Here is a 26,759-nt window from a genome sequence, read left to right as displayed (position 1 = left end):
TGACTATCTGTGTTACCACTCATTTTTGTAAAACATTTTAGCACTTGTGTTCATGTCCCTGGGATTGAATAAATGACACACTCTGGCATATTTCACCCTACAAATCAAAATAAAGAAACTTATTTTGCTCAAAGGAAATGTTCAGTTTATTAAGTATGTTTAGAAAAGTATATTTAAGAAATTTTTTCAAAATGCAAAAATGAATTAGATTTTGTGGTGAAATATTATTTGCTACAATAGTTTTGTGAAAAGTCACCAAACGAGTTCCCTGTAATCCATAAATTGTGAAATGAAGAGGTTATTAAATAGCACTGGTTCTGACAGGTTTGTAATTCATCACCACTAAAGGACAAACTTGTATCCAGATCCATAATTCAAGCCAGCCCAACTGCATCATGGGTAGAGACACTCCTCTCAGGATAGGACAGATTAAATGCGCAGTGATCCGTGCTAAAGTGACAGCAGATCAAGTGTCATATGCATTGGAGCTTGCTCAGAACAATGCTATGCTTGGAGGAGGAACCAGAGACAGTCTCCACCATTCAATATTAAAAAAGCTGAGCTCAATTCTTAGCACTTCTCAATCAGAGTGCATGAGAAGAGGACAGGGAGGAAATGATGTGGATGATGACAGGTAAGATGATGAAGGGAATTCATGCATGTGAAAGTATTTGTGGCCCAGGGTTTGGTATCAGAGGTTAGCAAGTTTGCACCAATGTTTTTTTTTTCTCCAACAAGTAAATAAAACTTTTCCTCTTTTTTTTTTTTTTAAATCTATAGTATAAATCTACATATTGCATACACTAAAGACTATTTTGTGATATATATATATATATATATATAAATACACACACACACACACACACACACACACACACACACACACACACACACACACACACACACACACACACACACACACACACACACACACACACACACACACACACTGTAAGGGAAAGCTACAATATGAGTATAAATGAACTAACGAAAACACTTCCTGAATTATACACCCACACTCATGTTAAACGACATCCTAAGATGACGGGGAGAAAAGGAAGGAAGAACCATAAAGTATGGAAGAATCTGCAAGAGCCAGCATCGTCTGTACAAGAGTAACTAAGATGACAAGATATCGACACACTTGATTTCCTTTGCAGACAAAATAGACTTCCTCTTTGGAAAGAACCCAGATTGCTTAACATGTAAACAGTTCGGTATAAATACCCCTGTATTTTTTCTGTCGATGTGCATTCCTTTTCGATTTCTTTTGATTGATGTACCATCATTGAGAATTACTCTCTCTCTGTATTTTTATTTGCATTACTCTGCTGTATCAATCTGACTTGTATTGCTCGGACGAGAACAAGTTACTTTTTTACATCTATTGCTTGAAACTGCATACCAGGTATTTCAAACCTTTATATTGACCCACTCATTCATGATTGTCTGAGATTGGATAAGCTGAAGTATTATAACCTGTAACCTTTTATTATTTTGCTAATTACTTTTGGATCATTGTTTAACCAGTACTTTTATCTTTTGTATAAATAAATTTTCATTTTATAAAGAAAAAGTATTTTTCAGTTTTTTACCTCAGCTTATAAAGTCAATTGCATAAAGAATAGATAGAGCATTTTTATCGCATCTGACACGGCCAAGGGGTCAAGCAACCATCGTTGAGAAAAACCACCGGGTGGTGAGTATGGTCTCATTACAAGGGTTATTGACTGTTTATTGATTTTGTATTGTTCATTAAGGGACGAGATGTTCATATCACTAGATTAATGGTATGAGATAACGAGCTAGTGTAGGCTTAGACCTAATACTGACCTGACAGCACAAGACTGCTTATTTGCAATTAATATAATTGTATCTTAAGGGTTAATCAGGAACTGGGATAAATACCAGATCCCACTACATGGGGGCTATCGTCCGGGATTGTTTAATATTAATATAATTTAATATTGACAAACCTAAAAAGAATCCGAGTGAACAATAATAATTTAAATCAATAAAGCGTTTTTATTCAAATGCTCCATCAGAGTCTCAAAGCACAGAGAGGAAGCTACTAGGAAAGTAACTTCCGCATTTTTTAACTTCAGTAATATATCTCAGGGACGCCTGAGAAAAGATATTTCTGTTGTTAAAACTGGTAATAAAATCTGGAGGACAGCGCTGTGGGACCAAGAGAGTACCCAATACTAGGACCTCAAATGTAAAAGGATAATTACCAAAAGAGAGGAAACAGATACACAGCTAAGGATAATATAACTAATATCAATTTGCTCTCCCAAGATGAATTAACTAAACGACTAAAAAATGCGGGATATGAAGGAAGTGAGGAAATATTAACCACTAGAAACACTTTATACACCGCTAATGTAGAAAGTTTACGAAAACTAGTCAAAAAGGTTGGGGAATCGAGTAAAAGAAAACAAATTATAATAGATATTGAAGACAGTGAAACCACCGTTCCAATTGTTAAAGGAATTAACATACGAGTGATTAAAAACGGTGTTCCCAATACGGAAGCATTGGTCTTAGCAAACTCGCCTACCCCATCAGAATCTGACAGGGAGGGAGCGACGGGTTGAGATGCGGACCATTTAAAAGAAGGAAGTAGAATAATGCCAATGGAGGCAGGGGCGATTCCTAAAAATAGTGCTTTCCTTAAAAGATTCAGGCCTCTGATAACGGGGGGAGGATCATGGGAATTTGGAAAAAATGCGTTTAGACCGTATTAAACATCCACGGAAAGAAAAAGTAAAAGATAATTACAGAATACGGGTAGAAGGTAGATCTGATAAAAGTTCTGGTTCAGAATATAGTGAGGATGAGGAAATACCTCGTAGAAAGAAAATTATTTACAAAAAAATCTAGAAGCCAATCTCGTGAGGGGCTAAGTAGCTCTCATTAAAGAGAACATGACAGTTTGGGAGGAAGAACGTTCTTAACCTGCCCCGGTCTTGTTCTTAAAGCAGGATATTCGAACCTAACAAATATAAAGGGACCAGGCCAAAAAAGTATTAAGTATCTGATTATCATACTGAATAATACTTAAATCGATTCTGTTCAATCGAATTGAACAGGTTCAAAGGCTAAAATAGATATGTTAGCAGAACAATTAGATTGTATGCAGAAATCGTTGTGTTACATGCTGTTAGATGATAACAGAAACGACAGACAAGAACCGACTAACAACGAAATTTGGAAGTTGAGAGAATACACACATCAGGAGCTACCGCCCCGTAAGGGCAAAGCTCCCAGAAAACAATTAAAACCTGATAAAACTAGAAAGCTTATCAGGGAGAGTAGTGAAAGATACTACAGAATAGAAAAATATGAAAGGAAAATAGAGGATGAAGAAGAATCCTCAGAATCTCTGTCTGAATCTGAGTACTCAACTTCTGACAGAGAGGAGACCAGCAGCAAGAAACAGTTACTTCCTCCTAAGCCTCAAATAGATTTGTCACTAATGGCAGCCATCTCTAGGCAGGAAAAGGGAAGAGTAAACTCAGAATCAGATGAGGAAGTAAGGCCTAAACTGAGGCGTGGGCCGAAAAGACAGGCAAAAACTGACAGCGTCACTTCAATTCAGCTACTGCAGAATATGAGATTCCAGGGAGAAGGCGAAAAGAACATGGCCAAAGCTAGGATGGTAGCTGAATTGGGGGAAACGTTAAATGTCACAAAAAGACTGATTGAACAAATGATTAAGTATCATACCGGGTTGTCTCTAAGATTGGAAACATTAAAAGATCATAATTCAAAAGTAATTGGAATAAATGAGGAAGCCGAATTTAGGAAAGAAGTAGAGATAGTAAAAACCACAGGATTGTGGCCATATTTATCTGAAAAGGCTGGAAAAGGCTGGACTGAAACAAAAATGCTAGCCAGATTAAAAAAAAAAAAAAAAAAGATAGTTGTAGACCTACCAGGTTGCAGAGAAATTGCAAGTTGGGGGGCGGAAACTGACTGGTCAGAATTGTCTAAATTTGCAGCAAGATATGACAGAGAAACAAATAGAAGACAAAGAATGAAAGACAGTTCAGGACCAGAAAGGAACAGACCAGCGGAGAGAGCGAGAGACAAACAAAAATCTAACTTTCAAAAAGATAAATTCCGATCAAATGACCGACATAAGCTCAGGCCTAGTGAAAAAGCAAATATAGAGTGTATGGATTTAGTAAGGAAATGGGGCCTGTCAATAGAGATAGATATCTTTGGGAAGGTTTGCATTGCATATTAGGCAGCTCAAATTTAATGTGTTTGAAAGATGTTATTTTCGTTAAAGAAATGACAGAGAAGGTTCCTGAGGAGATCAGGGAAGTTAAGTGGCTTAAAACAGTCGACCTGGGGCAAGAGATAAATAGAGTTGTAAACGAGACTCTACTACCAAAAGACGAGTTAAGAAAATTACTCGAAAAATATAAAAATAACTGCGCAAAAAGTAAAAACGATTGTGGGAAGTTATCAGATAAATATGAGTATACTATAGTGGGAGGAATCCCAACACCACAGAGGCAATAGCCGCTAAATAAAGCTGCATATGCAGAAATAAAACAAACTATAGGGGAATTGCTTCATAAAAAGGTTATAAGTATACAGGAAAATTGTCCCACCAACAGCCCAATTCAAAGCATGGAAAAACCGGATGGGACCTATCGTTTAAATTTCAAAGCATTAAATAAAGTAACAGTACCTGACACCAGGTATTTAATTAATGCGAGAGACGCAACAAATGGCCTACAAGGTGGTAAAATCCTGTCTAAAATAGACTTAGCTAATGGGTTCTGGTCAGTCCCATTGGCTAAAGAAAGCCGACCACATACGGCCTTCACCTTGGAAGGGAAACAGATGATATTTAACCGTTTGCAAGGGTTCTGCAACCCTCCTAAGGTATTCCAGGAAATAATATCGGAAATTTTGGAAGGTTTACCTGTCACAGTGTACATTGATGATGTATTAATTGCCACGGAAACCGTAAAAGATCATATGGAAGTCCTAACGGACACCATTGGCAGATTAGCAGAAGCTGGCTTCCTGTTAAATCTGAAAAAACTAGAGTTGGGGAAGGAGAAGGTCAATTTTCTAGGGTTTGAAATTTCAGGAAATTAAAGGGGAATTGCACAATCAACCCAAGAGAAACTTAAAGAGTTAAAAAATACAGAAATAAAAAACTTGAAACAGTTGCAAAAACTTGCTAGGGAGATTAAATTTCATACGAGATTTAATTCCAGGATATAGTGCTAAAGCAAAAACAATGTATAAAGCCACAGCCGGGGATAGCTTTAAATGGGATGAAAACCTGGAAAAAATAAAATGTGACCTAATAGAAATGGCCTTAAATTCAGGGAGGATTATCAGAAGAGATCCTGATAAGAACCTGGTAGTTAAAGTTAATAACACAAATGAAGAAATGGAAGTTATCCTATATAATGAAGGTAGCTCAAAATCACCAGTGATGTTCATTTCGCATGAAAAACCGGCAAATCAAAGAAAGAATGAAAATATGTCATCAGTTGACATATTAGCGACGTTAGCAAGAAATTTACTGACAATTAAATCCTTAGCTGCAGAGAAACTGATAATAGTAGTAGCTAAAGGCGAAGGTATAGATTTACTGGTAAGAGAAGCCAAAAATCTTGTGAATGAACAAAAGATGATTCACACCTTTACCTGGGCGAAATGGAAAAAATTAATCTTTGATAAACAGATTGAATTTAGAAATGAAAAAAAAAAAAAAAACGCCTAAAAAGGAAAAACAGACTATGATAAACCCGAAACAAATGTGTTACTTTACTGATGGTAGTTCAGAAAAAGGCCAAGAATGGTGGGGTTTCTTAGTCAAGCTAAATGGAAAAATTATCCATAGAGAGAAAGGTAGATAGTAAAAGTGGAGGATAGTAAAAGTGCTCAGGAAGCTGAAGTAACTGCAGTGGACAGAGCAATTTCACATATGAAAGATAACAATCATAAAGATTGTATACTAGTAACGGACAGTGAATATGTATATATGGGTATAGTTCAAAATTTGGACATAGGGCAACAGAATGAATTCCATAATGCAAAAGGGAAACCTTTAGCACAAAGAGAATTATGGATGAATATTAAAGACAACTATGAGATTGCTAAACCAAGAGTATTGAATAAGACAAGCCACAGTGTTCAAAAAACGGAAGCTGCAAGAGGAAAGGTCGATGAATACATTCGAGTGAGAGCAGTTACGGAAGCAAGCGAGGGGACCCTATTGCAAGAACTGCACGATAAACTGAAGCATCCTTCCACAGCGTATATTGCGAAATACTGCCAACAAATGGGTTTGTATGTGCAGAACCTGAAAACCAGCTATCACAAAATCAAGCTTAACTGTCCTGATTGTAGGAAGGTAATGACCAGTGTATATCATGATTTTGGAAAAATCAAAACTGAAAAAGAGAATGTCGAAATAAGCCTCGATTTCGCGGGTCCCTTGAGACCTAAAACGAAGAGAAATAAGGTTTATTTCTTAGTGATAGTGGACAATTGCTCAAATTTCACACAAATATACCCATGTCCACAGGCTACGAGCACAGTGGTTGTGAATAGCTTAAAGGACTGGATAAAATACAGAGGTGCGCCAGAACGTGTTCGTGGAGATAATGCACATAATTTAACAGGGCTAGAGGTTGAAAACTTTTGTGAAGAACAAGGTATCACCTTAATTAAAGCAGTTAAATATCAGCCAAGTTCAAATGGAATAGCTGAGAATTGTGTGAAAAGATGTAAAAATTGGTTTATTAAAAATCAGAGTCTAGGAGACTGGGACCTACTAATTCCAGAATGCCTCCATTTTCTGAATTATAGGGTTTAAAAAACAAATCAAATTACTGAACCGACTGACACAAGCAAAAATCCGTTTAAGGTAGGCCAAAAAGTTTATATCTTATTAAAACAAAAACAGGGACGTTTTCGAAGTAAAACGGGAACTGAAGATAAGGTAGTAGAATTAACTTCAAATACGACCGTTAAACTTGAGGCAAACGGAATTTGGTCAGTTAGAGATCTTGTGGGGAGCAAAGACTAAGAAAACTATAATGAACAAACAGCGAGTGACCTCTCAGCAGGATTTTAAGTATCCGACGGAGGGCGCTGTAGTAGTTGTTAAAGATTTTAGTGAATCCTTTTTGGTGAAAACGTGGAATAGAGAGAGTCGAGAGGGCACTACCTCTATCCGACGGAGACCAACTGACTGTGTGATCTGTGGCAAACAGGAAGTTTGCAAACTCCTCTGGGCAGGAACTCGAGAAATGAGGGAAAGCCACACCTGGCTTAAAGCGCAGGTGGAAACTGTGCCAAAATGGTTCTGTAGTGAAAGAACCGTTGGCCCATGTGCAATCGGAGACATTTCAATCTGTGGAGCATGTCGGATAAAAACGCAGAATTGGATCGTTTGGCAGTACGAACTAACCACTGGGAATTGTGGTTGTAAAAACTGTGTGGATTGTAAGTTAAAATTTAATCTACGAGGCCAAGAGTGTAAGTGTGTTCTGGTTGAACAAGGACAACTTAAAAGGTGTGACAAGTGTGTCATTCTTCTGAAAAAACGCTGGATGGTTGTGACCAGCCAGAAAGGAGTATGGCAAACTAGGAAAAGTAGTACCAGTTTAGGATGTTTCCAACATGGTAAAATTATGGAAAAATGGGAAGTGAACCCATTAGCCTTAATCTCTGACAAAGAAAAGGCATTTTTATGGAACAGGCTGTTTATTTGTGGACAACAAATACCGTTAGATTCCGACCCGTTCCGAAAAGGGGAGGTTCTGGACAAAACCTTGTCTAGAGACACTGACCTGAATCTATGGAAGCAAGTGGTGAAAGAATCATTGCATGACGGGGATGGTCTTGTGAACTATAAAGAAAAGGGAGAGTACAAGGAAAAATTGTTATACGATTTGATGATTGATGTAATTAAAGAAATGTCTTTCCAGGAAGAATTCCCTATTTATATGCCGAGAGAGTATAGTTTTTATGTCTGGGAAACGAACCTTACTATCCAAGCACGTCGTCAGAGGACGTTTACAGGGTCAGAAATAGTAAAGGTCAAGATAGAACCTGGACAGCACAGTATAGAGTGGGAAGTTAAAGTCTCACTAACAACTACCTCAGATTACATGGGGGTTGGAAGATCAATAGAGGGGGTTCATGTGGAACGATCAGTAATCCCTAAACCTAACTCGCTGAGCAAAGTAACCAATTGGTTCAGAAAGCAGTTAGGGAAAGTTTAGGTTGACATGTCTCTCTGTGTCTCTTTTTCTGTTTTGCAGCAACATGAGGCGTAAAGGAACGGAAACGAGACGAAAGCAGAGGACGCTGAGAGGAAAAAGGAGAACCTTAAGTCTGTTCCTGGTTGCGTCACTAATATCGTTGTTAATAAGTTTTTTCATAGTTTGCTTGGGCATATCTGTAGAAAATAAAGAAAGTAAATTAGGAGTAGCCTCGTGTTCTGAAATTGAAAGAATAGTTAGTAAAATTTGTTATAAACAAAATGTAACTTTAAAAGGCGAAATATATGGGCCAAGAATGATAAGGGAAATGTTCAAGGGATTTATTGCTAAAATAGATAAATCTTTTTGGAATTGTAAGGGTACAAAACGAATCAGTGCAACCAAAGGGCCAGTTCTTTATGGGAATAAAGTAATAAAGAATAAAACAAAGTTACAATGGAGTAGTTTAAAAGCCCATAACCAGACACATGTAAAATTGAAGGGTTTGGTTTATAATTTTTCAGATATAACTAACCTTACGTTCAGGTCGCATGTGTACAAAATATGGAATAGTCCTCTTGTGGAAGTATCGCAAAAAGACAAATGGGATTGTTTAACTAAACAGGTCAGTACTACAGTGCAGGAAACCTGGATGGGGAAAAGTGGCATAGAAAGACCCATAACTATGGAAATAAAAAATGACAGTGTAATTGGAGCAAACAAAAAACGAAAAATTAGATCTGCTAGTAAAATTACAATAACTAAGAACACGTGGAATAATGCAGATTTGAGCAACCCAGTGCAGAAAAGTTATTGGCCAATAGGACTGAAGCCACATGTATTAATTTTGGGGGTGTTTAAAAATAGACCCAAACCAGCCTATGCAGAGTTAGACTGGGTGACATGTGAGAAAAAGGTTGTGCCACTTGCATTGTGTGAGAACAGAAAAGATTGCCCATATTTGACTAAAAATACGTTTTTGAGTAATAAACCTGAAAACCAGTTATGGTACAATTTAGATATACATTGTAAAACGGAATATGGTACGACTAGTGCCTGGATCTGCTATTTGGATAGTGAATCCGAATGGGATAACGATAAATTTAAAGAGTATGGCATTGAGGTCATCAAGCTGTGGCATTCTTGGATGAGTTATCAAGACGCAAACAATGAAATGGTTAAGGCCGAGTCAAAGAGAGACACATGGACGATTAACGACACCTTGTGGAAAAACGGAGTAGGGGGTAGTAGACTACACCCATTGACTTTGGATTATGCGCCACGAGCAGGAATATCGTTAGAACTAGCGAATGCATCAGGGATAGTGAGTTATATTCTAACTAATATATCTGATCAACAATATAGATCCGCTATAGTGCTTTATTGTTTGGCAATTGAGGGCCCACTTCGGTGGACTCATACAAATCAAGGTATTTGGAGTAATCATAGTGATGGAATGAATAAAGGTACATTAAGATGGATTGGACTATCCAACTTCCAGTACCGAGTTTGGGATGTGTTCACTGTAGCAATGGGATTGGATGAGATATCTAGCCAAACAGTCACTTGGAGAACGTTCCAAGAGAGCAAAAATAAGAATGTATTCCCAATTTCTATATCTTATAGGAATAATAAATCAAATATAGGACTGAACAAATTAGTGTTGACCCATGGCTATTGGAGTAATAAATACTATTTACCAATGTTGAAACCTAGCGAACATCGGGGTAGCAATGGTAAGGATTATAAAGTATTGATGGCATCATCTAATTTTAATATAAAAAGATCGAGTCCTTTTTCTTGGCATAGTCTACGGTCTGATGACTATTTAAAGGACGTGAATAAAATTACATCAAGCTCATGGAATTTTGGAGTTGGCAAGTTTCAATTTAGAAGGGATGAAGAGGAGAAATATTTGTGGTTTCCGGGTAAAGAACAGGCTTGCGACAAAAAGATGTTCGATGAATGGACTGTTAAAACCCCAGGTGACATGTTCAGCCCTAATATAACATGGATGTATAAAGGGGAACACTTATATTGTACATTTAAAGACTTGATGAAATTGGGCCAAGACAAGATTGGAAGTGAGGAACGATGGGAAGATATAAGTCAAATTACGCCAGGGGCTCCTTTAATGTTGATAGCAAAAAATCAAATAATGAAAAAATGTGCATTTTCATCGATGGTGAAACGTCAACTTGAGCTGGGGGGTATTTTTGATTTAGTCGACGATTACCTGGAAGGCCTTTCAATGGGCCCGCATTTTATGTTTTCTGCAGACTTCTCATCTCAATTAATAAGGCCCAATACAGGGAATCTATTTACGGTTTATTGGAAAGTACAAACTAAAGCGATTCTGTGGGCTTTGGATAATGTTAAGGAGCTTGCTGTCTCCATTTGGGACTTATTCGTAGAATCATGGTTTTACATACAAATAGTGGTAATCTGCCTGGCTGTCATCTTTATAGTGACAGTATCGACAGTTATGATAATTAAATTTTCCAAAATAGGATTGGTTTGCAATCGACTGTCGAAACTGAACGGTTCCTTAAAGGACCGGAAAGCGCTTCTCTCTGCAAGCGAGTTCGACTCTGACATTGAGGATGGAAAAGTTTGAGGACTGCGAGTTACGCAATTTTAAGAGGCCCCTCGAGGCCTTATAAGCATGGCAGGTTGACTAGTGAACTTGACACAGACTGACACTTGGAAGGTGATTGAACATAACTGAATTACAACAGCGGTCATTACGAAAAATAGATAATGGCCTATCCAAATTGCTCAAACACAAGCTCGTCCTGGCCCAGCCAAGAACAAGCGAACCGCGATATAGTGAGTATGGTTATTATAAACTTTTGGTTAATTGTGTATTGGATTTCTGGGCTGTTCTATAATCACCGCCAACAATTTTTTCTAATGTGTTTGAGCCTAGGTCTTTTTAATATTCTGGATGATTTTTCTTTAGTTCTGATTTTAGTATCACAGCTGTTGAGAAGCGCTAGATATGTAAAACTTTTTGGTCAAAGAGGCATTTTTGCGGTAATGATTTTTGCAGGCGCAATTTTTGTATACAATTTCGCTAGATGTTATATTGACATTTTTTGGCTGAAATATGTTGGAATAGTGATTGCTATCCTAACATATATTTTTCTGATCGCATTGAGCTATCAGAGAAATGATATGCTTAGACCCCTTGTGATAAAACTGGCAGTTTTGTGTTTTTTAGTAATTATAATGGCTGCCAGTTCTCGGCACATTGAAGAGCCAAAATTATTCATGCTCTCAATTCTTGTGGGCATTAATGATTACAGCCGATTATTCAAATTTTTAGACAATTGTAAATTTTGGTGTTGTTGAAACACAGTTGAACACAGGAGGAGAATGACTCATGAGAAAAAAAAAAAAAAAATGAGTCATTGCCCTCTTTTTGAAAGGGTCGGGGATATTTTGTTTTCATTTCATTATGTTTTATGACCAAGATGATTTTGTTTATCATTTTTATTTTTATGACCATGATGATTGTTTTCATTTTATTTTTATTATAAATAAGAATGATTACTGTTATAATGTCTTCATTACTTTTTTAGTTTTCCATTGATTTTTCCAAATAGTTTGGTAAATAGGAAGTTAAGACATTTTTTGGAACTTGAATTGTGTTAGTTTGTTATCATTCATGATGTCAGATGAAGAAGACGAATATTCTGTATTTTGATTTTTTCTTTCAAAAAAAAAAAAAAAAATTTTTTTTTTGATTTTATGATCTATTGCTCAATTACTTTTTTGAATTATAGACTAAAGCAGATTTACGAGTAGTTGATAGTAATTTTTTAATAGTATGTTAAAATGTTCTCTGTTTTTATTCTGGCCAAATAAAAGCAGACAACAAAGAGGATTTCACTCTTTATGATTGATAAGTGATTTCTTTTTGTTTTTGTTGATTTTTCTTTCTTTAACATAATCTACCATCATCTAACATTGATTTGGTTTAGAGGTATTAGGTTTTCTGTCATTGAATGAACTATGATTAACGGCAACATTATAAGTTGATTTATTTTTTTTTCTCCCTGCTTCTTTTATTATGATTAATAGAACGATAAGTTGATTTATTTTTGTTTTCTTTTATTTTTGAATTAACTATCCTAGATAGGGCAGGATAAATGATTTATTGTTTTATGATTGTGTGTTACATTAGGTGCCTATAATGAAAAAGACACCGGGCGGGGCAATGCAGAGAAGATGTCACGAATGTGAAAAATATTGTTATCCTTTGAAAATAATAGTTTATAAGAGAGAAATGTTGATGTATGTGAATTTTTGTACAGAATGTGTAATCAAACAGGGTTATTACATGGCTGAAATAAGATCTATTACATTTTATAAAGCGATGGCGGATTTTACTGACCCGAAGAGCACTCATCATCTCGATTATCACGCATTGAGCTTTATTATTGACATGAAATGGATAATTGTAGACCTAGACGAAGCTGTTGAGCTTTTGATTGGACACAGAGAAACTATTTCGAAAGGACGGTGCTGTGCGGAGATTCAAACCTATCTATGGCGGAAAATGGTTGTTCCGGGGTTTTGTACAAGGATGGCGCGTGTTAACGGCCAAATAGTCTTTGTCTATGTGCTCGATCCAACAGCTCTGCTTTGTACGTCTGTCGAGAGCCCACTGGGTTCCAAGGATGGTAGACGAAAGCATATTGGAGAGTGGTGCCGAGTTGGCGTTATCTCCGCAAGTGCTGATGGCAATGGATCGAGCCCCGAGGAGAAGGAACTCATTCCGATGGATGTCCGTGTCGAAGACATGGTACCGGGAGACGGTTAAGAATCTGTCCGCACAGTACGGGACTCTCGTGATTGGTTTCTTCTGGAAAGAGAGTGAGACTAGGTATCGGTTTCATGAGTGTTGTTTGGATTATGTACTTCCTACTGTCTATGTTTTTAATGTTAGATTGGATGAATTGAACGTAATATACCCTGACAAAGTTAATAGTAAAAGTATTTCCGTGAGTGCAAGAGGGGGTGTAAGGGAAAGCTACAATATGAGTATAAATGAACTAACGAAAACACTTCCTGAATTATACACCCACACTCATGTTAAACGACATCCTAAGATGACGGGGAGAAAAGGAAGGAAGAACCATAAAGTATGGAAGAATCTGCAAGAGCCAGCATCGTCTGTACAAGAGTAACTAAGATGACAAGATATCGACACACTTGATTTCCTTTGCAGACAAAATAGACTTCCTCTTTGGAAAGAACCCAGATTGCTTAACATGTAAACAGTTCGGTATAAATACCCCTGTATTTTTTCTGTCGATGTGCATTCCTTTTCGATTTCTTTTGATTGATGTACCATCATTGAGAATTACTCTCTCTCTGTATTTTTATTTGCATTACTCTGCTGTATCAATCTGACTTGTATTGCTCGGACGAGAACAAGTTACTTTTTTACATCTATTGCTTGAAACTGCATACCAGGTATTTCAAACCTTTATATTGACCCACTCATTCATGATTGTCTGAGATTGGATAAGCTGAAGTATTATAACCTGTAACCTTTTATTATTTTGCTAATTACTTTTGGATCATTGTTTAACCAGTACTTTTATCTTTTGTATAAATAAATTTTCATTTTATAAAGAAAAAGTATTTTTCAGTTTTTTACCTCAGCTTATAAAGTCAATTGCATAAAGAATAGATAGAGCATTTTTATCGCATCTGACACGGCCAAGGGGTCAAGCAACCATCGTTGAGAAAAACCACCGGGTGGTGAGTATGGTCTCATTACAAGGGTTATTGACTGTTTATTGATTTTGTATTGTTCATTAAGGGACGAGATGTTCATATCACTAGATTAATGGTATGAGATAACGAGCTAGTGTAGGCTTAGACCTAATACTGACCTGACAGCACAAGACTGCTTATTTGCAATTAATATAATTGTATCTTAAGGGTTAATCAGGAACTGGGATAAATACCAGATCCCACTACAACACACACACACACACACACACACACACACACACACACACACACACACACACACACACACACACACACAGAGATTAGGCATAACATTATGACCTAATATTGTGATGGTCCCCCTTTTGCTGCCAAAACAGTTCTGACCCGTCTGCCTCTGCCCCTGAAGGTGTGCTGTGGTATCTGGCACCAATATGTTAGGAGCAGATCCTTTAAGCCATGTAAGTTACGAGGTGGGGCTTCCATGGATCGGACTTGTTTGTTCAGCACATCCCACAGATGCTCGATTGGATTGAGATCTGGGGAATTCGGTGGCCAAGTCAACACCTCAAACTCGCTGTTGTTCTCCTCAAACCATTCCTGAACAATTTTTGCCACATTCTTCCGTTACTCCGTGGTCCAGTTCTGATGATCACATGTCCACTGTTGGTGCTTACGGCAGTGGACAGGGGTCAGCATGGGCACCCTGACTGGTCTGCAGCTATGCATCTCCATATGCAACAAACTGCGATGCACTGGGTATTCTGACACCTTTCTATCAGAACCAGCATTAACTTCTTGAGCAATTTGAGCTCCAGTTGCTCGTCTGTGATCGGACCACACAGGCCAGCCTTCGCTCCCCACTTGCATCAATGAGCCTTGGCCGCCCATGACCCTGTCGCCAGTTCACCACTGTTCCTTCCTTGGACCACTTTTGATAGATACTGACCACTGCAGACCAGGGACACCCACAAGAGCTGCAGTTTTGGAGATGATCTGACCCAGTCGTCTAGCCATCACAATTTGGCCCTTGTCAAACTCACTCAAATCCTTACGCTTGCCCATTTTTCCTGCTTCTAACACGTCAACTTTGAGGGCAAAATGTTCACTTGCTGCCCAATATATCCCACACACTAACAGGTGCCGTGATAAAGAGACAATCAGTGTTATTCACACCTGTCAGTGGTCATGCCTGATTGGTGTATAAATACAGTATATATTCTAAGTTTATTCTATTGCTATTATTATTGCTCATACTCTGTAAGGGTAAGGGAACAAAACCATCCAAGTACTATACTTTGGCCCACACTCCATGCTTACAGATATGAATGATACCTCAAATAATGCAGCTTGTTGAGAAGTGGTGTCAATGGATTTATGGTGACTTTTGTCACCTGGCAGATGATAAAACAGTGGAAAAGTAATAAAATACCATAGAGTATTACACCAGAATATCACAGAGACTCTGTGGTAGGCTTAGTGGCAACCACCTGCAACATGCTGCTCAGCATGTTGCCCACAATACATTGTGGGATGGCATTTGTTTGGGATTTGTTTTCTTTCAGAAAATCTAGTTTTAGTTCTACAATAGTTTTAAGTATTGCACAGTTGACAACTGTACTCAAAATTATTTTCTCTTCCCCTAAAACCAAAAGATAAACAATATTTTGGTAAAAAATATTAAAATATATACACATACTGTATGAAAATGTCTTATGCATCAGAAAAATAAATCTCACACAGTCCATTGGATTAACATCACTGATATGGACCTTAATTTGTTCATACTGAATGCTGTTAATACATTAACAGATATATTTCATGATTATTAGGATTATGAATACATAATCACATGGTATGTTAGAGAGTTTGTTGGAATCAGAGAGTCTACACAGTATGTGGGCTTATGTAGCTATGGAATAATAAAAAGTAATATAACATATAAATATACTCAATATAATTATATAAAACTACTCAAAATAGTATTTTTTTACATGAAAACAACAAAGTCTACATATCTCTGTGAGACGTATATCTCATATGAAAAGGTAATATAAAATATATATAAATATATATATATATATATATATATATATATATATATATATATATATATATATATATATATATATATATATATATATATATAATATATAAAATATAAATATACTCAATATAATTATATAAAATTACATGAAAACAATAGAGTCTAGATATCTCTATGTTAAGTATATTATAAGTTACATCAGAGCTAAAGTTGGTACCATGACCAGTTTCATTTTATTTCCTTTCATGTTTGTATGTGCATTTTGGTAACACTTTATTTTACAGTGTAACTAACCCAAACCAAACCCTATCCTAACCCTATAGTAAGTACATGTAGTTCATTATTACTACACAGTACTTAAATGCATAATTACACTGTAACACGGACACCTTAAAATACAGTAAAGTGTAACCTGCATTTTAACAGTGATGGCACGTGTTGCAATATCTGCTTGCTGTTAACTGAGTAAACTGTGTGGCCAACTTCAATGATTGTGCAGGGAGAATGTTGCGTCACGGTTATGAAATACAAAAGATTTCTATGTATTTGTTCAGAGCTTACAGATACAATTCAATATGGGATAAAAGTACTTACACACACAAGGTACAAAATGTTTTGTATTGCTACATAATCTGGGGCTCTGGAAGCCTGTCCTTGATCTCATTGATTAGGGATCAGTAACATGGTGAAGAGCAACAGAGGGTGGACTGTGTCTGCTCTGAAAGTGAATATCCCTCTATTATGGGCATAATGTATTTATCAACATCCCCCACAAACCCAGGAGTCACACAGACAGGAAAGTCATGGGCTTCTGCTGATCAGATCTGAGTCTATTTCCAAGAATTGCAGATGATCCATTGTGGGGTTAATTCGATTTTGTGTGGTGTCTGTTGGTGTGTGGCTACCTTATATACCCAGCAAAACCTAAAGTGATTCAGTAGGCCTACTATAATTAAAAGTGTGCAATGAAATACAATGGTCCTAAAAAGTATTTGGACACTTTGGATCAGTATTGCATTGCTTTAGATTACAAAACACAAAAGTAAGGGGCAAATAAATGATTCAGAACTTCACTTTTCTTTGATATTTAGTGGATGTATAGTCATTTTGACTAGAATCACACAGGTGTTCTAGCAGAGGAACCACAGTATATGGGCCATTCTACAGAATTGGTGCAAACTGCTGTCCCACAAACCAAAAAACACATTTAAAAATCATTGAAGTATTTAAATCTTAGATGTTTACTAAGATCCTTCTATTATCTATTGAAATCAATAAGCTTAAAGGGGTGGTAAAACACATTCTTTTGAAGGCTTGACTGTGTTTGTGGGGTGCACTGTAACATGTGTTCATGCTTCGTTTTAAAAAAAATTGCCTTATTTTTCATATATTTGACCTTTATTCTACACTGCTCTGTCCCTCCTTGTAAAACGGTCTGATGCTTTCCGGGTTGTATGAAGCCAGTCCCTCAAAAATACGCGATGGGCTCAGATTGGTTAGCTGGCCCAGTGTGTTGTGATTCGCTAAACGCCTAGTGCACGTATGTCGGAAACGTCACGCCCCTTACCTTTATCGGAGGCTGTGCTTTGGTCAGTGTTAGAAACAACGGCGTCAATAAAACCACACCAATCTGAGCCCGAATCAGACCCAGAACATTTGAGTGAAGATGATCGAGCAGAACCTGTTCAGTCCTCAAGAGTAAAGACTGCGGATCTATAATGATCGCTACTGAATGGCACTTTAACTTTTGTATTTTTAGAACGATTATAGCCAAATATCTGTCACAAGAACTAACCCAAAACAAACACTAAGCACTGGCTTAAACTAGTAAGTTAGCCAAACCACACACAGAACCATGTTTAGCATGCCTGTAGATAAACAATACATAAAAGCTCTAATCAAAGAATCATTTACACTAATGCCAGGTTCGCTGTTGAGATTTTAACGTTAGTGTTTGTAACGATAGGTGTTCATCGGATAACGTAAAGTATGAATGAACATTTAACAGACTGGTTTGCAGAACAGCGTTGTCATCTGTTTACTTCCTTGCTACAACCTATTACAGGAAAACACATCGATGAAAAATAAATCAGACTTACAGGTTGTGGCCCGTGAACTTCTTCTGTTTGTAAATCCAGCTTTCAGGACAAGCCGTTGTGCATATCCTGTATTGAACTCGCGAAGTTTGTGGAAGTTTGTGTTGTCCTCTGTGAAATGTGCGCGCGTCATGCATCCACGCACCGGCAGTGTTTTTTTCACGCAGCTGACGTTGTGCAAATCTGGCATTGAAATCGCGAAGACGGTGGATGTTCTCCTCCGTGGATGTGCTGCAGGGAGCCCTGCGCGTGCCTGATTCCCCGCTGACTCAAACACACGTGCATATAACATGTTTTATTTTAAACGCTCTGCAACGCACCCCCGTCCCTATGAAGGCTGAACAGAGCAAGTACCCCAGACCTGCAATCCGGATGAAAATAACAGCGTTTCCTTGGCATCGCGGCAACAACACTCCAGCCTACTATACCACAACAGCGCCGCGATACAAAATGGCCTCACCCCCCCTTATTTCATATTCCCCGGAGGAGGGGTTTATGTAAATATTGGGCCTGGTGATGTCAGCAAAACCTGGGTGAATGTGTAGTAGTCCCTAGCGGCCGTTTGCTGTAGTCCTTAGAAACTGATTTCTTTAAAAGCAAATATCTCCCTTTGCTTTAAACTTTGAACGTTGTAACTTTGCAGATGTTGTTTATGCTCAAGCAGCAACATTACACGTTAGCTAAAGTTAGAATAGTGAAATCGTGGTTTACCACCCCTTTAATAGTCATTTATTGGGTTATTTCAATCGGGAGGTTTGAAACTTGAATTTCCTTGTAAATCATGAAACTTTATGTTCCGCGTTTTCATGCCACTATTTAAACAGTGTATGTTTTAGTCCACCATCAAAAACGTGGTGAAGTTTCAGTTGTGACATCATTGTTTTTTTGGGTGCTATTCGATAACATTTTGTTTTTATGTATGAGCTAGGTTCAAAAGTATCTAAAATTGTCACTACTGAAACAGTCACGACCGAAACATGTGGTGAAGTTTTGGTTGTGACATCATTGTTTTATTGGGTGTTTCTCGATAAAATTTAGTTTTTGTGTGAGTACAACTGTTCAGAACTGTGCTATCTAACCATGTGCTGATTAGCATCTTTGAGCTAGGCTCAAAAGTATCTAAAACCGTCACTACGGAAACAGTCACGACCGAAACATGTGGTCAAGTTTCGGTTGTGACATCATTGCTTTTTTGGGTGTTATTCGATAAAACATAGTTTTGTGTGTGCTCAACTGTTCAGAACTGTGATAGGAAACCATGTGCTGATTAGCATCTTTGAGCTAGGCTCAAAAGTATCTAAAATTGTCACTACCGAAACAGTCACAACCGAGACATGTGTTGAAGTTTTGGTTGTGACAGTTTTTTTGGGTGTTATTCGATAAAATTTAGTTTTTTGTGTGTGTACAACTATTCAGAACTGTGCTAGCTAACTGATTAGCATCTTTGAGCTAGGCTCAAAAGTATCTAAAATTGTCACTACCAAAACAATCACAACCGAAACGTGGAGAAGTTTCGGGTTGTGACATCTTTGTTTTTGTTTTTTAGGTGTTATTCGATAAAATGTAGTTTTAGTTTTTGTGTGTGTACAACTGTTCAGAACTGTGCTAGCTAACCATGTGCTGATTAGCATCTTTGAGCTAGGCTCAAAAGTATCTAAAATTGTCACTACCGAAAATGTTTTTAGTTGTGACATCATTGTTTTGGTAGTGACAAAAGGGAACATATAATCCTTTATTTGGGGGAAATAAACAAAATTTTTGTACAGTTATGCAGATCATTAGAATTTTAGAATGTTTTAGTATGTTTTAGTATGTGAGTTAAAATTCTGTAGCTATTGTGATGTACCTGCTACCAAAACATTACTGTCGACCGAAACATGGGATGTTTTGTCAAAAATAAAGTATATTGAATTATCAACTAAGATGTTATGATAGCGTTTGGTTCAATGTATATTCAAAATAATGAATCCTTAACTCTGAAATCAGTATGATTAACTTTATAACTGTTACAAAGAAAGATCGGATTCAAAATCTCATAAATTACACTTGAAATATTGTTAAAATTTTAATTGTTATTGAATTACCTGAAATTTTTTTTTAATAAAATATCAAAAAATATATTTACAAGGTAGATGTAAACAAAATCTTAATAGGTCAATATAACCCTTCTTATTCAATTATATGTTATTGTGTTTCAGCATTCACACATTTTTAATTCAGAATTAACTGCAAAATTACTAGAAATGTGTACCTTGGATATTATACAATTTGCATACGTAAAATTGTGGAAAAATATTTTTTTTTTCAAGATGTTTCCAACTCTGACTTTCAGCTGAATGGACCATAAATGAATCATATTATCTAATATTTTGAACAGAATTTGGATTATTTTAGCATTTAAAAATAACTTTAATTTTTCCAGATCAAAGCATTCATTCATTTTTAAATGTGCCTTAAGTATCCAAATTCATTTTGGATTCAAAATAAATAAATACTATGGTAGCACAGTTGAGATTTCGGTGTGTCTCATTGATCACCAGGAATTCAGCATTAAAAATACCATTTTTGTTTATACAAACAAAATTCTCTGTTACATAAGAAGTTTGTTCCCACATTGAATTGTATACAAATAAGATGCTGACAGTTGTCATGGCGATGTCAGCATTCTCAGAGGATGCCCTGGGATCCCATTCTCCCATGGGTGTGTGCGTTTGTGTGGAAGTGCGCCGTTATTTCCCACAAGCCCCGTTGAATACTGGTCCTTGGCAAGCCATAAAATTTAGGCACAGCTCTCAGACAGGGAATTAGCATTATAAAGGTGCCCAGCAAGAAACAACGCAGCAGTCTCTATGGACAATAACACAATATAACCTGTTTCAACCATCTAAATCTAGACTGGAAGAGTAAATAAAACAAGTTTTTATGACTAACATAGGCAACTTTACAAATCTTGGTAACACTTTAGTATGGGGAACACATATTCACTATTACCTACAACTTTTGCCTCAATAATTTAATGCTTATTAATAGTTAGTAAGGTAGTTTTTGTAATGTTTAAGTTTAGATATTGGGTAGGATTAAGGGATATAGAATAAGGTCATACAGAATAAATTGCCGTTCACACCAAGAATGATAACTATATAAAGATAGCTATATTAGCATCCACACCAGCAGACAATATTGTTTTGTTTATTCTAAGCACGTGCCTGTCTGCCGCTTTAAATGCTTGAGCTTGTTACAGCAGAATGGATTCTGATTGGCTGTCAATGTTTTTATCATTCATCAGCTGGATAAAAATCGCTCTGAAAGTGATTCCAACGATATCTTTTCTCTGTGCCTTTATCGTTATTGCTATTCTTTAACATTGAGAATGATTTTTAGAACTATATCTTTATCGTTAACTTTATGGTTAACTTCCTTGGTGTGAACTGGCCTGAAAGGCCCCATTGGCATGTATTTTTATTTTATTTAATAATGTATTCTGAGGTGTACTTATATTGTTAATATGATTTTTACATCATAAAATGTCATAATTTAGAAATAAAAGGCATTTTTTCTATACTGATGTTTGCCCTCTGGCTGAATGCCCTGTTTCAAGGGGCGTGTCTGCTGTGAGACTTCAGTAAAAACGTCCACTGTTGTGATTGGCTGACATTTTTGCATTTGAAATGAGCGGAGGGGGCGTGGTTTAACGAGGTCTACGAGGCACAAGGCTGTGCTAGAGAGACGGATGTCACTTCTCATCAGTTCTCTCAGCACGTCTCAGTTCAGTGAACTGTTTTAGTTACTAGCATATACTTCAGGTTATTAGTTTATTTCTAGTCGGAGAGACTGTCACTCATGTCAGAAAGTTAGTAACTTTAGTAAATGATGGATCAGCGCTGACTCGAGATGCGAACCGTTTAGAACGATTCAGTCCGATTTGGTGAACTGGTTCGACCGGTTCACTAAAAAGAACCGGTTCAAAAGAACAATTCGTTCACGAACAGGACATCACGGACCAGAGACGGAGAGATTGCTAACAAAGTTATATTGTATCTACTGAGTTATGAGAGCGCTGTCAGCGCGAGTTTATTTTGTTTGTATCTGAGAGTTCTGAATTAACACAAGTCCCAGTCACGCCGAGCCCGTCTTCCTCCTTATTACCAACTTTGTAACACATGTAATGTACCATTACAGGAGATGAACGAGTTAAGAGTAAGTGTTGATTATAGCATTATTTTTTAGATATTTTCCTATCATATGAAAAGCGTCAGTGCGCATTGAGTACACAGCGCAAACAAAGACACAACAGCAGTAATCGAATGCAATCCAGTTTATTGTGGGGATAGCTGGCTAGCCTAGCCCGGAGACCCTCACGTTTACCCCCCTTCTGCTTAATCTCGCGCCACGTTTGGTGCCTCCGCTGTGGGCCAGATGCAGTACTGGGGGTCGGTGAAATTGAAGGCCGACCGGTCAGTGCAGCCCGAGCCTCTGCTTGCGTGAAGTTTATCTCTAAAGATGTGGCTCTGCCGATGTTGAGCAGAAACTCACGACTGTATGCACATTTTAGAACAGATAGATGCGACGAGGACGTACAAAAACACTGACTCACAAGATAGAAAACACTGTTCTGTCTGGAGAGAGAGAAGCCGCAGCACGAATAATAAAGTTCTGTGTGAACTTGAATAATTAGCTACAGATCAGAAATCACTGATCACAGATCAGAAGGAACTGAAAAAAGACTTCTGTTTTCATTTGTACATCCAAACACTGAGAAACTGCCAGCATTCACTCGTTCACAAGCCATGATCTCTCGAGGACAAACAAATATGGCGCTCGCATGGGCGTGTCAAATTCTCTGGGCGGAGGAAAGGGAGGAAACCGTTCCTGTTATGACGTCATAACAGGAAAATTCAAGATCAGCTCATCTGAGCTGTCATTTTCTCAAAGGCAGAGAAAGACACCCAGAACTCGATTTACACCGATCAAAATTTCTAGCCACTTGGGGACAATATTCAGGCTAGGGGAACTCATATTAATGTTGAAAAACCTCATAAAAAGCAAAATGTCATGCCATGGGACCTTTAAGGCATTAATATGTGCTTTATAAGTATTAATAAACAGCCAATATCCTAGTAATATGCATGCTAATAAGCAACTAGTTAATAGTGAGAAATGAACCCTAAAATAAAGTGTAAATCTCTCTCTCTCTTTAGATTGTGTAACTTGGATCATTTTCTTTTCCTACGCTATTTTTTTGTCAGTATACTTACAGAATAGAATAGAATAATGAGAAGTGAACAACAGAACATAATTGAATAGACAGACTAAATAGTTCACTCAAAATTCAGTAATTTTTTCACTCTTGTGTAGTTCCAAACCAGCATGCATTTCTTTATTCTGTAGAAAACACAGAAAATATGTTTGGAGGAGAAAAAAACATACAAAGTCAGTGAGGTGCAATGATGTTTTGGACCTCACTGACCTCCATTACATGGGCAATATTATTCATAATATCTTCCTTTGTGTTTCAAACAAGAAATAAAGTCATACAGATTTGGAAGATGACATTCATTTTTGGTTGACTATCCCTTTAAGGTTTAATTCACATATAAATGGCTTAACAGACTTCAAAGATATGTTGGTGAAAGGTGTGTTTGTTTAAAAGCTGGGAATTCTGAGATGGATGATTTAAGATAACTGTTCAAATACACAAAGCAGGGTTTATTGCTGTCGATCACGGTCAGGGAGAAATACATTGTGGACCTTGCGCTTTTCGGCTAAAACAAACATAAAGCATGATACTGCTGGTAAAACATTACAACAACAAAATTGTGAAAGATGATCCTTCTTGTCACTAAGATGCAGGGATATTGATTTAGCCTATGACACCTACAAATTGCCACTAAGATATGTCAAATGGTGCCTTTCTCATGGCTACCAAAGAGTTTTTGAAGCCTGTTGCCTCAAAACGGCATGAGTAGCAAGTTGGGCACTATGCCCAAAGAAAGCATGGCTCCCTGTTTCTCACCAAACACCAAATGTCTAGTCTTTATTTTGCCCTCTTAGTTAGTCTTGTATATACTACAACAGCTTGTTCCCAAAAACATGACACATTTAACCCTGAAAACAGGAATTTCTGGTTGCAAAGCATGCATTAGTGTGAATGTATCTTGAAAGAAAATAGAAATGTTTTTTTATCTGTATTTACTACATTGTTACTACATAGTAATAATCCATTGAAACTACAACTCTATGAATTCCTTCTATGATAAGAGTGGAAAATGTTCTTATCCTTGGTATTCTAATACAGACCCCTGGTAAAGTTTCACTGCACAATACAGCATCATCAGTTCAGCATCCTGTAATCTCAGCCGCAGTCTGTTGTATCTCTCTTACCTGACTTAACAAGCACATCTCTGGGTCTGCTGGGCTGGCCCTCAGGGGGATACAAACTGTGTTCAACTCTCTGGTCCATCCTGCTGTTGCCTGTGTGTGCGTGTATGTGTGTGTATGAGATATCCTACATGTTTATGTGAGGGCCGTTCCTCCTGAGTTTCTGCCGTTCTTCACACACACATGCCTCCTCTCTCACAGTGTAAACAGTCATGTGACCACTGGGCATCAAAGCTACGCCCCTCCTGCTCCTCCCAACTTTATTTTTTTCACACACACACTCTCTCTTTCTCAGGAGTCTGATAGGATTAGCGGAGGGCTTAATCTCTCCCTCTCTCGCTCTTCTGATAAATCTCACATTAACCGTTAGTCTACCAAGAAGCTTTCATCCTTCACAAACTCATGCACTGGGCAATTTAAAATACATACACAAAGAGAGTGAATCATCTTACGATCATGCAATGTTCATGTTTACATTCAAGGTTACATAAAACAACATCTCTGGACATGACCATCAGGTCAGGCTCATCTTAACTTGATAATCCATGGAATGATTCCCCCCGCCCCATTGGAAATAGGGCTTCTGTGAGAGATTTGTTAGTTACATAAGAAAATAATTTCAATATAAAAACTATATTAATATGTTGGGGTTGGATGATAGTAACAAAATTGTATATCATGATATGAGGAATTTCCAACATGTCCTCCAACCAATATGCCTATATAGGTTGTTTGTCACTTCCCTGAAATACGACCCATTGGAGTGTTTACTAAAGTTGCGCCCCTATCGACAACAGGACACTTTCATTTTAATTAATGAAATATGACCCATTGGAGCATTTACTAAAGTTGCGCCCCTATAAACAACAGGACACTTTCATTTTAATTAATGAAATATGACCCATTGGAGCATTTACTAAAGTTGCGCCCCTATAAACAACAGGACACTTTCATTTTAATTAATGAAATATGACCCATTGGAGCATTTACTAAAGTTGCGCCCCTATCAACAACAGGACACTTTCATTTTAATTCATAAAATACGACCCATTGGAGCATTTACTAAAGTTGCGCCCCTATCGACAACAGGACACTTTCATTTTAATTCATGAAATACGACCCATAAGAGCGTTTACTAAAGTTGAGTCCCTATCGACAACAGGAAACTTTCATTTTAATTCATGAAATACGACCCATAAGAGCGTTTACTAAAGTTGAGTCCCTATCGACAACAGGAAACTTTCATTTTAATTCATGAAATACGACCCATAGGAGCGTTTACTAAAGGTGTGCCCCTATCGACAACAGGACACTTTCATTTTAATGCTTTGTTTCCTTTTATTTGCGTAGCTCAATTAAATAGAGCATTGCAAAATACAACATCGTGTAATCATGTGATCATGCAATCGTGGGTTCGATCCCAGGGAACGCATGTGCTCATAAAGTGTATATGCATTATAAATTACTGGGTAGGTTTAGGGGTGGGTGGGTGTAGTTGTTAATAAAATTGAATAAAAAGTAGCTAAATGGAAATATGACAAATGTCCACACATTGCATTTAAATGAACACGCATTTTGATTGGTAACGACAGTCATACGTCATTTCATGACGACAGACGTAACACAACACTGTCATTATTTTGATGCCAACTAGAGGGCGCATGACTTTAAAACGTCAATAAAGGTTGTAATAAGATGCTTGAAAAACGACCTATAGAGTCAGGTTTTTTTTGGAGGACAGTCTGGTCCCTTTAAATGCAAATGAGCTGCTGCTCATGGGGCGGAGCTTCAAGAGCATGTGTTTACCAGCTCTGATAACCTCATGCAGAAAGGCAATGAAACTGTTCAGCCTTTTATGTTCAAACCGGAGTCGGACAATGATGGAGAGACTCAAGAAGAAGTGACAACATGTAGAATGCAACAGGACGTTTCTGAATGGTTAGTTGATTATTTTATGTAGTTTATGTCGAGTTGACTACCTTCAAGTTATTGATTAGCTTGTTCTGTCATGATAATCTCATCCCCTTTGTTGCATGTTCATGGGGGCAGGGTTTATGTAAATTTCAGGGGTTAGTGATGTCACTAACCCGGGAGGAAGCTTGTGAAGTCCCTACCAGCCGTTTGTTGTAGTCCGTAAAAAGCAAATTCTTTCAAAGTAAATATCTCCCTTTGCTTTGAACTTTGAGCGTCGTAACTTTGCAGATGTTGTTTATTCTCAAACAGCAACGTTACACACTAACT

At 37.4% G+C, this 26,759-nt stretch overlaps 1 protein-coding gene and 1 long non-coding RNA gene across 4 annotated transcripts in view; one reads left to right on the top strand and one right to left on the bottom strand.

Annotated features, from left to right (window-relative positions):
• The window catches only part of LOC307143101 (actin-associated protein FAM107A), an 86,441-nt gene that overhangs the window by 20,921 nt on the left and 38,761 nt on the right, over positions 1-26,759 (bottom strand). The window contains exon 1 of one of the 3 annotated variants that reach the window (XM_079844388.1): positions 24,522-24,799. The exons of 1 other annotated variant lie outside the window; for it this stretch is intronic. In XM_079844388.1, coding sequence (XP_079700514.1) covers positions 24,522-24,600 — 79 coding nt within the window. In that variant the 5' untranslated portion in view covers positions 24,601-24,799. Of the gene's footprint in view, positions 1-7,835; positions 8,004-24,521; positions 24,800-26,759 lie in introns of those variants that run through there. One more of the 3 variants, XM_079844389.1, reaches the window with a different exon arrangement.
• LOC307143103 lies at positions 1,249-10,817 on the top strand. Its single transcript, XR_013818559.1, has 2 exons — positions 1,249-1,699; positions 8,310-10,817. It is a non-coding gene; the product is annotated as an uncharacterized lncRNA (long non-coding RNA).

Source organism: Gobio gobio (assembly GCF_949357685.1).
Source record: "Gobio gobio genome assembly, chromosome: 19".
Classification (NCBI taxonomy): Eukaryota; Metazoa; Chordata; class Actinopteri; order Cypriniformes; family Gobionidae; genus Gobio; species Gobio gobio.
Note: the sequence above shows the minus strand (reverse complement) of the source record. Positions and strands in the feature narration are given on the sequence as shown.